General features: G+C 42.1%; 1 gene segment (V, D, J or C); it reads right to left on the reverse strand.

Moving 5' to 3' along the window:
* Nucleotides 1-639: 639 nt before the first annotated feature.
* On the reverse strand, nucleotides 640-10,750 carry LOC107076273 (Ig kappa chain V region K29-213-like). The segment is given in 2 exon segments: nucleotides 640-1,043; nucleotides 10,677-10,750. Coding segments are annotated over 2 exon segments (477 nt in total).
* Nucleotides 10,751-11,774: the final 1,024 nt, after the last annotated feature.

The following is an 11,774-nucleotide window of genomic DNA, read 5'->3' on the forward strand; positions in this document are numbered from 1 at the left end:
GAGTGTATCCTGCCTTGCAACCTTTGCAAGTAATTCAAGTCATGTAGTTTTACAGAGGGTTCTCAATTTACGTGGAGGTTCCATTCCGGAAACCCACATGTATTTTTAAACACATTTTTCCTATTTAAAATATTGGTAATTTCTATAGTTGCATTCCGCACAAGTAAGTTTGACTCTGCTTACACACTATACTGTAGATGTGAATGATGGGACATGGCATTCGCTAAATACCTTCAATACATCAACTTGTACTATGTATAAAATAAAAACACATGTATAAAATAAAAATTCCCAATGCACCAATGAGACACTCGCATCGAGCGGCCAACGGCATAACTATGTGGTGCTCGTTATTTTGACTCGCACTACATAATTCAAACAAAAATATACTTAAGGGTATATGGTTTTAAAAACGCATATTTCAATCTCCCGTAAGACTGTACTGTAAGACTTGCGCCCCTGTACTGGGTTCTGTGGTAAGAAAATGGACGGATGGACTTTTTGGTTGAATATGTGATTGGTATCTCTGTCCTGTCTCGCAGTCAGTATGATTGTAATGAGAAATAATATAATCACAGTTCTTTGAATACTGTGACTGTGTTAAATTATCTCTTACAGTAGTATAATAAACTTATAAGTTCACCTGCAATAAGTTCCAGCTGCAGCAGTGCAGTTGTTGTGCAGCCCTGCTGAGGGAGGTTTTTGTATGGCTGTGTAACACTGTGTAAACACCCATTTACTGCTGAGGTAGTGAGCACTCTGACAGTAATAATATGCTGCATCTTCAGCCTGGACTCCTGTGATGGTCAGAGTGAAGTCAGTCCCAGATCCACTGCCGCTGAAACGCTCTGGGATCCCAGTCTGACGGTTAGTTGCATAATAGATCAGGAGTTTAGGAGCTTCTCCAGCTTTCTGTTGGTACCACGCTAGGTGGTTATTACCATACACTGCAGGACTGGTCTTACAGTTCACAGTGACTGTCTGTCCAGAGAGAACAGATTTCACTGCTGGAGTCTGAGTCACAGTAACCTGTCCACTGGATTCTGAAAACAATACAAAACAAAGTAATTTAAATTTCTTTTAGCTATTTTACGCCTTTCTGTAAAGCTTATTTACATAATATCTTAACAGGTATACAGTATACTGCAGATATCAAAAAGTATATTTAAGTAAACACCTATCCAGTAATTCATTATAATACATACTTTTTTAAACGTGTAAATAAATGTGCCTCAGAAAACACATCTGCCACTCTTCTGTTGAAGCTCTTTACATTTTAGATTAATTCTAAATGTATTCAGTTCTTTAAACTTTAACTTTTAACAGTTAATATTGTGAAATTAATGAAAACAAAATAAAAATAATAGAATTAGAGAAGTATTGGTTTTAATCCTCACCTTGAGCAAAAAGCCCCATTGTCCCCAGCAGTAGAATTAGTGGCATCATTGTCCTGTGTGTGTCAGTGACTCTGAAAGGGCTGAACAGTGACTGATCCACACTGTGAGTCTTAAAGTGTTTGGAGCAGTGAGGCGGCATAGGTATGCAAAGCTCCTTCCTTTATACAAATCCTATCACAGACAGTTAGAAAACGCCTGAGCTAGGAGAACAGGTGCAATCTGCAAGGGTTGGGTCTGTTATGTGTATATAATAGTGTAACGCATACGGCCACCATTGATTGTGAGAGCCGGCTTACCAGAGCGGTGACGTCGCTGCCTTTCCCTGTAATAGCAGGACAACAGCCGCTGGGGTGAGGGGAGATCTCTCTTTAGCTCAACAGGCTGGGTCCCTGTTGAGTGACGCCGGAGGCCTGGGTTCGAGTCCCCGATGGTGGGGGGCTGACCTGATGCGGCAGCAGGCGAGGGTGCCCACGTGAACCCCTTAGCGTTACAATATGTAGTAGAAAGGGCCTGAGCTGGGAGAACAGGTGCAATATCTGCAAGGGTTGGGTCTGTTGTGAATATAATGTGTAGTGCATGTACTGCTAGATCAGTACTCTGACGTTAGACCTCTACCACATTTAGACTCTGCATAAACACCTCTTAAAAGCAATAGTCCTTTCTCTAAGCATTCAGAAAGCACTGATCCAGCAGAGACTTGCCTTCCTCTAGAGGCCCTCTTGCCAGCACTTGGGGCTCCCAGTCCTCCACTGGCCTGCTACAGAACCTGCTATTCCTCTGTCTGTTTATTCCCGGCGAACTCTCCCCAGTGACTCTGCTGTCTACTTTCCATACAGCTCCTCTCTTACTGGTCTCCCCACCTTCTCCACAGACAGGTCCCAGTCTGCAGACTGCAGCCTTCACTCACTCCCAGCCCAGTCAGCCCACACATCTCTCACTCTCTGCTTCCTGCTCACTGCCTCACCTCCATCTCATCTCTCTAATCTCCCAAAGATCCTTGCAGCCCTGCGCTCGGGGCTCAACCTGTCATTTCACTGCAGGGCTTAATAGCAGCTGCAGCATAACATACATGGTGTACAACTTATTGATAGAACACAAGAACATGCTTAATAAACTATGAATCTTATTCAAATATATTTGTGAAATGATCTGCTGTGATAGGAAAGATTGATCATTCCCTCAGGGTTAGGGTTAAACTTAGCAACATCAGGATTAATATATATTTCACATCCATTAACTAATGATCTCATATCTCAAAAAATATATCAAATATAAAGTTTTGTTGTCAACCTTGAAGGTTATATCAGTCTCTAGCAGTTAAATCACATTGATGCTCTCATACAAGTAAATATGCTTTCACTATCATGAATTTTCAAACATGTGTCAATACAATTTTTGGCATTCATATGTTTTTTTTTTTGGTCTTAACTTCTTATCTTGGAAAAGTGATCTATTTTGTAGGACTTTGGAAAGATGTAATATTGTGGTTGGGAATCGTACAGGATGTTCCACTTGTTATTTAAAATGCAGACCAGAAGCTTGGGGACCACATTTCAGGCGGGTTTTAATAGAACATTAGGGATATGACTGCCAATTGTGTGGTGATTCATAGGACTATTACTATATGATGACTGGCAAGTGTTGTGGAGTGCTGTGTCTTTTTTCCTTTAGTTCCTTCTCTTTAGTGTTCTTGTCTGTCCCTCTGTTCCAGGTGTGGGCCAGACTGCACACATCCATTCTGACTGTATGGTAATTGAACATCTAGGCACACTGTATGATTCTTTATGTGAAGAAGCTTCTGCTGTGCTAATTTTACTAATAGAGATAATTTTGTAAATCATTCTCAATCAGAGCAATCAAATTGATCATTGTGATATCAATGATGTGTTTTCAAATTATTATCAGACTATGTTAATTAGCAGATTCTATTGGAAAATCCCTTACTACCAAACGTTTATTAACTTTTTATTTTTGTATTTTGTTTTTGCTACACAGTACTAGTTTCTGAATACCCTTACACTCACCAGATATTCTAGAAATACCAGTGTCTCGCATCTGAAGTCATAGAAATTATCCTCATACAACACAGTCTGTTTTCTGTCTATTTTTTTAATTTCTATCATGATACCTGTTTAATTTGTCTCCTGTTGATTCCATTTTTGTGAGCTTTTCGGATGATCATGTTCTTTCTACATTGAAAGAGGAGTACCAGAACCATTCTAATACTTTTCTAATCATCTTGGTGTGCCTTGACCAAGCTGAAAAGGCACAAGAATGCAGCTGAAGAGGCCCCTGTCTCACCCACTGAGTGACCTGGTGCTCTTTGTGTGTGGGGAAGTGAGGGAGATGAGTTTGTCTTTCGCAGGATAGTGATGACCCAGTACTCTCCATGGTGGATGTTTGCTTCTGGTGGCTGGATGTCTAGCAGAGAGTCATCTGGACATGATCATAAGGTCCAAGGTCACTGTTCATCACCCAAAGAAAGATCCTCCAGTGGGAGATCTGTAGGGTTGTACCAGAACCTAACCTGACAGCATCTCAGCCAATCACCAACTGTGATGTAAAGAATTCTGCCCAAGATATTCTTTCTGCAACAGAAGAAATCTTGTGTTCATGAACCAACTGTTATTTTTGCTGTCTATGTTTGCTGTCTAAGACAGTTGGACTCTTTCTTATGTCAACATGTTGCATGTCCGAATATATTCAAAAATAAGTTGTAGCTGGGACAAACCAAGTTCTCTCACCTGTCTACCTTGGGCCAGAACCAGTAAATCAAAAGGTGTACAAACTTTGTTTTTAAAGACTAAAGTTCAGCAAGACGTAGTAATTCACAGGTGAACCCAGCTGCCTGTCTGACTGCGTTTCCACAGCAACCGGCCAGACTGGTAAAACTAGCCAACTCCACAGCGCCCCCGCTGCTGGGAATATGGACCTTGGTGTGAGTGTGTGAGTGTTTGTGTTTGTGTATCTGTCTGCCCCACAGCCTCAGTGTCAAAATGATTTAAATGAGAAATAGAATAATCAAAGTTGAATAATGTGACTGTGTTAAATGATCTCTAAGAGTAGTGTAATAAACTTGTAAATGCACCTGCAGGAGGTCCCAGCTGCAGCAGTGCAGTCGCTGTACAGTCCTGCTGAGGGAGGTTTTTGTATGGCTGTGTAACACTGTGTGAACACACCACCACTGTGGTAACTCTGACAGTAATAATCTGCTGCATCTTCAGGCTGGACTCCTGTGATGGTCAGAGTAAAGTCAGTCCCAGATCCACTGCCACTGAAACGCTCTGGGATCCCCGTATAACGGGAAGATGCATAATAGATCAATAGTTTAGGAGCTTCTCCATCTTTCTGTTGGTACCAGGCTAGGTAGTGCTTAGAGTTATAAACATACACTGCAGGGCTGGTCTTACAGCTCACAGTGACTGTCTGTCCAGAGAGAATAGATTTCACTGTTGGAGTCTGAGTCACAGTTACCTGTCCACTGGATTCTGTAAACAAGACAAAACACAGGGAATTTAATTTCTTTTAGCTATTTTACTCTTTTCTGTACAGCTTGTTTACATAATATGCTAACAGCTATATACTCCACAAATCATAAAATATATTAAAGTCAACACCTAGCCAATAATTAATTATAATACACACTTTTTACAAATTTGTAAATATATTTGCCTCTTCAGTTCTTTAAATTTTAGATTTATTCTAAATTTTAGATTTATTCTAAATTTATTCAGTTCTTTAAACTTTAACTTTTAAAGGTTAATGTTGTGACATTAATGTTAATAAAATAAATATAATAAAATTAGAGAAGTATTTTTTTTAATCCTCACCTTGAGCAAAGAGCCCCAGTGTCCCCAGTAGTACAATCAGAGGCATCATTGTCCTGTGTGTGTGTCAGTGGCTCTGAAAGGGCTGAACAGTGACTGATCCACACTTCAGTCTTAAACTCTTAAAGTGTCTTAAAGTGTTTGGAGCAGTGAGGCGGCACAGGTATGCAAAGTTCCTTCCTGTATGCAAATCCTGTCACAGACAGAAAAGGCCTGAGCTGAGAGAACAGCTTGGACTCCACTGATTATCAGTGTAAAGGCTGTTCGAGACTCACCACCAGTGAATCAATCAGGAAACCCAGACAGATGGGCTGTATGCAATATGGATTCTACTGTAGTCCGTAGAGATATCTACACAATTCACACTATCTGAACCTAACCACACTTTATACCCAATCTTTTTTTTAAAATGCTTTCTTCTGTTTCTCTTATTTAATCTTAATTCTGAATCTTTATACACACGTGCCTCTTTTTTAATGAGTCAGCATCTCTGCAGGATAGAGTAGAATCCAATCTTCCCACAGTAAACATCTTCTACATTTTCAGCCTGGACTCAGTTATTGTCAGTGTAAAGGCTGTTCCAGAGCCACTGCCATTGAATCGCATCAAGAACCCCAGATTTATGGGTTGTAAGCAATATGGATTCTACTCAAGTCCATAGAGCCTGTAGGTATGCAATATGTTTAGTTACAACCTAGGTCCTGGAGATTGGTAGCAGGATGAGCCGTCAGGTGGGAATGCAGGTGCAGGAGTTTCCTAGGGTGTCAACAAGGTAAGTGTAGGGAGCTCCTGCTGAGAGATGTGGAAGACAGGCTGATACTGTGCAGAAAGCAGGCTGATAGTTGAGGGGAAGGGCAGGTGGCAGAGCAGAGACACTCTGGGGTAAGACAGACAATGGAGCTGCTGAGCAGGAACTGTCTGGTTGCTCAGTGAATAAGAAAGGAAACTGCAGTAGGAAGCACAGCAGCTGAACAAGAAGCTGTGCACATACTGCCTGTGGAGAAAAAAAAAGTATCCGCTAGTTCAATGCTATTATTACTATTCATTCTGAAATACCCTATTGATATTTGGTGCAGCCTGGCTCCCCTCAGTTTGCTATTGCCCTTCTGCCCAAGACATTCAGACACCCTCAGCATGATCATTCACTGATGGACCTGATAACATCCTAATCAGTCCTCAGCTGTGATTTCGTACCTTAAAATATAGCCACCAACTCATTGCATTGGTAAACTCACTGGCTACACTTCTATCTCTGACTAACTTGGCAAATTGGACTTTACCAACCACGTGACTGCAACTGTCCAGATCAGGACTTAACTTTTCTCCAAGACATACTGTAAGACCCAGACAGTGAGTCACTAAAGTAAAGAATTCTGCCCGAGATATTCTTCCTACAACACATGAAATCTTAAAGTATATTTCGCAAACCAATTGTTAATTTTTGATTGATGAAACTGAGGAAGTCGGACTCTTTTTGTCAGCATTCTGAATATCCAGACAAACCTGTATTCAGTTAAGGGTTGTAGCTGGGACAAATCAAGTTTATCCCACCTATCTTCCTTGAGGCTGTATCCAAACAGTTAACTGTGACCAGCATGTTTTAAGTGGGTTCTTTAAGGTATGCCTATAAGGAGCAGAGGATGAGACACAATCAGCTGAGCCCTTATTCCACTCAACATAGCTGGAATGGAGTGGAGTTTGGTGAGTCTGGTTAAAGCAGCAAATGGCTCTGTGTGTTCAGACATACTGTAGCAGGACTATAGGATTAAAGCTTAAAATGTAAGTTGGTATTATAAGACATCAGTTAACTTCTTCTTAATGTTCAGTGACACCGATGATTAAGTCCCTCCTCAATTCCTGCACTTTGTACAGTATGTTGGGCTATTGAGCAGCACATTGAACAGAACATCTCTGACTTCAAGAATTGACTCTGGGGGAGTTTGCCCTCTGGTGGCACCAAAGTGATTTTACTTTTCTGTGAAAAGAAATTGCGAAAACTGTGAAAAAGTACATTGAATGTACAGTACTTTTCTAAGCCAATATAATTTTCCATCTCCAGAACTCACTGACCTTGTGCAAAACCTGAAAACCGTCAGAGAGCCAAACATTCCCTTGTAGCACCAGTTGTGTTTCCTGCTTTTAAAGAGGTTATTTTTCCAAACACTACAGTCCCCCTGAAGCACCTCAATCCAGTACAGAACAGGCTCTTTGTGGGTCCTGGCAGGAAAATAGAGTATCATCCTGGTTTCTTACTAAATGCAATCATATTAAAAATTATACATACTGGAGATCATCGGATTTGTAATAGGTTTCAGATCTGTACATGTTTTGGAGTTTCACTCTGATGCCTGAAATGCAACCAATTGGATCTGTAGAAGGAAAAACCTCTCTGGGTGTGTCTGATACCTTGTCTGTCTCCAAAGTGGTTCATAACGTGTCACTCCCACTGTGGGCGTGTCTGATACCACATCACTCCCACCTAACTATTCATCTTCAATTAATCAACTAGTAGGAGCTGTTCAATCAGAATAAAAAGCTGACAAATTAAAAACAGGTCGTGTAAAGTGTGAATGAATATCACAACTGAAGTGTGATAAAAGTGTAAACAAGCAAGAATATCAATGAAGTTATGAAAATGCACTGGAGGAGCAGAGCTCAGCTGGAATGAAAACCAGCAGACTGTATTCCTGCAGCCCCAGGGCTGGGAGCCACTGCTCTGGATTTATTTTCACGTCCAGGGAAATGTGAGACTGACTCTCAGTGAGACTCTGATCTCTGGAGTGATCTCTACAGACCTCCAGCCTGTAGAGATCACTGTGCTTTGGAAAGAAGAGCCCAGAGGCCCTGCAGATTTTTTTAAAGCTCCGTCTTTATACATGGAACGGCTTCGGCAGATGCTTTGTCATTCACATACCCTCACAGCAGACTTCCTGGACATCTCAATCCCTGCGTGGAGCAATAAGCAGACTCTATGAAAGGGCACGAGCAGGTCCTGGTGATAATCCATCAGCTGGAACGGTGTGAGGAGCACAAAGGCACCCAGGCTGGACTCATCCAGGCTCCACTTTTTCACAAGCCCGCCTTCGTACAGAGCGCGGATGCCCTTGCTGTGGATGGCGGCCAGGTCGCTCAGCGCCGCCTCCTGGCAAGCCTCGTCGCTCATCCCCAGGAAGAACACGGACTCGTACGACCAGGTGTGAGACACCAGACCAGCCCGACCCCGCTCTCAAGCGCTTCGCTAACGTAGTAGAAAAAGATTGACGGGCGATCCGTGATGGACTTGCCCCTATGGATCCCTTCCTTCTCCCAGAACTCCTCCTTGAAGATCAGGAAGAGTTTAGTCCAGCTCTAATAGTGGACGCTCTGCAGGGTCTCTTCCTTGTGCAAGGAGAGAGGGGGGTTAAATGTGATTTATATGAGGGTCCCATAACTATGACATGGAATCCAGGTACAGAGAAACAAGACCTATGGGTGTAATGAGGCTGTTAAAGATGGAACTGTAACAGTCATAAGATGAACCCTAGAGCTGGAACAGGTCAGCTCGTGAGCAGCAGGCAGGAGCAGCAAACAGGCAAAGCACAGTCCAGAACTGAAGTCAGGAAACAATCCCAGCTCGGAGCTGGAGAGACACAGCAAAGGAACAAGGAAATATCTGAAAGTCAAGGTCTAGAGAAGCAGTCCAAGTACACAGCACAGTGAAACTTAAGGAAAGTGCAAAGCTCAAATTGAGACAAATTTGTTCGATAGTCCAAGGAGAAACTCAGATACAGCCAGGAACAAGGCAGTGCCTCAGAGATGAAGCTCTAAACCACAGCCCAGAGCAGAACTCACTCAGACCTTAAATAGCCTTCTTTACCATGGGGACGGGGAGGATGTGGTGATTCACAGGTGAAGCCTGCTTCCTGTCCGAATGCATTACTATGGCAACCAGCTGACTTGTAGAACTGCCGCGAGGTCGGAAGAGAAAACTGGTACATTGTACTAACAGCCAGACCCAGACACCACAGTGTTCCTGAGCTGATAAAACTGCAGATTTCTTTAGTTTCTTCTAAAGTTTAAGAAATAAAAACTATCCCAATCCAACTATCTCTAAAACAGACCAGTGGTGTTTCATTAGTACCAGGAGATATAATCTTACACTTACAATGTATCTTTGAAGTATTCAACTGTAAACAGAGGAGGATAAAGACTTTAAAGAAAATGTTTTTTTTCCAAAAAGAAAAAAAGCTCTACAGTCTGGTATTGAGCTCACGTGTCATTCTGTGAGCAGTGTGATTAAAAATACAGTTTGTAGGAATGATTTCTTGAGTTATGGCATTGCTGCCTGGCTGCATTGGGGCACTGGATTCAATTCCCTGAGTGCTAACTGTATGGAGTTTGCATGTTCTCCCTGTGTTTGGTGGGTTTCGTCCAGGTGCACTGGTCTCCTCCCACAGTCCAAATACATGCTGGTAGAATTACTGCCTGCTGAGGAAATTGACCCCACTGTGAGTGGGTGTGTTTGTGTCTGTCTGCTCTGTAATGGACTGGCTTCACATCCAGAGTGTATCCTGCTTTGGCACCCTTTGCAATTAATTCAAGTAATGAAGAATCATATTGTATTCTGGATATACAGTATGTGTTACTTATGTTTTTCCTTCTCTTCCTGTATCTATGTTTTTTTTGTATCTTTATTATTTCAAACACAACACTTCTCAGGTGCAGGAAAATAAAACCCCTTGGATATCAGAGATGGCACATGTAATCAATATCTCTCTCCCCTGCCTCACAGTCAAAATGATTCAAATGATAAATAATTTAATCACAGTTCTTTGAATACTGTAACTTTGTGAAAAGGTCTCTTATAGTACTAAAATAAACATGTAAGTGCACCTGCAGTACTGTAGGTCCCAGCTGCAGCAGTGCAGTTGCTGTGCAGTCCTGCTGAGGGAGGTTTTTGTACGGCTGTGTAACACTGTGTGCGTGGCCAGTAACTGTTGATGTTGTGTAAACTCTGACAGTAATAATCTGCTGCATCTTCAGACTGGACTCCTGTGATGGTCAGAGTGAAGTCAGTCCCAGATCCACTGCCACTGAAACGCTCTGGGATCCCAGTATAACGGGAAGATGCATAATAGATCAGGAGTTTAGGAGCTTCTCCAGCTTTCTGTTGGTACCAGGCAAGGCGGTTATTACCATGCACTGCAGGACTGGTCTTACAGCTCACAGTGACTGTCTGTCCAGAGAGAACAGATTTTACTTCTGATGTCTGAGTTACAGTAACCTGTCCACTGGATTCTGAAAACAAGACAAAACACAGGAAATGCAGGAATTCAAGAACTAGAATGCTTTAATTTATTTTAGCTATTTTTACATTTCTGTAAAGCTTGTATATAATATGCTAATAGCTATATCTTCCATCACAAATTTAAAATATGTTTAAGACAACAGCTAGCCAAGTATTAAATTATACCCTGAACAAAGTTGAGGAGAGTCCAGATGAATATGGTGATGAAGGTCATTGTTGCTGTGGGTTCTGTTGCCATGAAGGGCAGGTCTCAGTCATGAAGTGTTAAACTCACAGGGCTATAAACACTCCCAGAGCACTGAAGCATGTTCTGCCAATGCAAAGTGTCTCTTCTATGCAAATTGTCTTTCTGTGTCTGTAGAAAATGGAGAAGAGCAGCTGCTGTAGTTGTTAATTAAAACAGTGTGGCTCTGGTATGCAAAGCACTTTATTCTCCTGTATGTAAATCCTGTGCCAGAGCTGCCATTGTGATCTGAGCAGTGAGCAGAGGTAGGACTTGAAAATGGACGGATAGTTTTCCTCTGTTCTGCATCATTCATTAGTCACATTTTTTTTAAAGATGAGATAGAGGGGCTGTCTGTCTGATCACTGACTGAATTTGAAAGAGACATTGACCAACATGAGACCCAGTAGGTGAGGGCCAGGGAGAGATCAAAACATCTCACTCTGTACAACATCTCCCTCTGCTGGGGACTGTGAGGAGAGCATTATCATTACAACCCTGCTCTCCTCACGATCTCAACCCAGGAGGAGGAATTTCTCACACAGCCTGCTCTCAGCTCCCTGTAGAAGAGAGCAGGGACTTGTAGCCTCCAGTCACCAGCAGAGGGAGCTACACTGAGGGGCTGTTCTTTCCATTTGCTGGAGGATAGAGTTCACACTTTCACACACCGGTCTGATGAAGGGTTCTGTTATAGTATATACAGGGAATTCAAGGTGGAGGTTGGTGTTGTTTGAAGAGCCTCCAAAGGAAAGTTTTGCTTTAATAAAAACTCCTTGTTCTATAATTATTCTACAGTTGCAAGTTTTAATTTGCTGAGGCCACATGATCCACAGGTATTTAGGCTATCTGTCACAAGTAGATTTTTTTTACAGCCACTCCCTCACACTGTGGGGTTAACTACCATCTCCCTGTAGTGTTGAAGGAGCTCTCTGCTCTTCACTATGATAATTCCATCTGCAGTTGAGTGTTTTCTGTATGTTGCCTCCTTTTTATACCCCAGGGAAACAGTAACCTGTTAAAGGCTTCTAGATGTTTCTCTA

The sequence above is a fragment of the Lepisosteus oculatus genome, chromosome 18 (genome assembly GCF_040954835.1).
Source record: "Lepisosteus oculatus isolate fLepOcu1 chromosome 18, fLepOcu1.hap2, whole genome shotgun sequence".
Taxonomy (NCBI): Eukaryota; Metazoa; Chordata; class Actinopteri; order Semionotiformes; family Lepisosteidae; genus Lepisosteus; species Lepisosteus oculatus.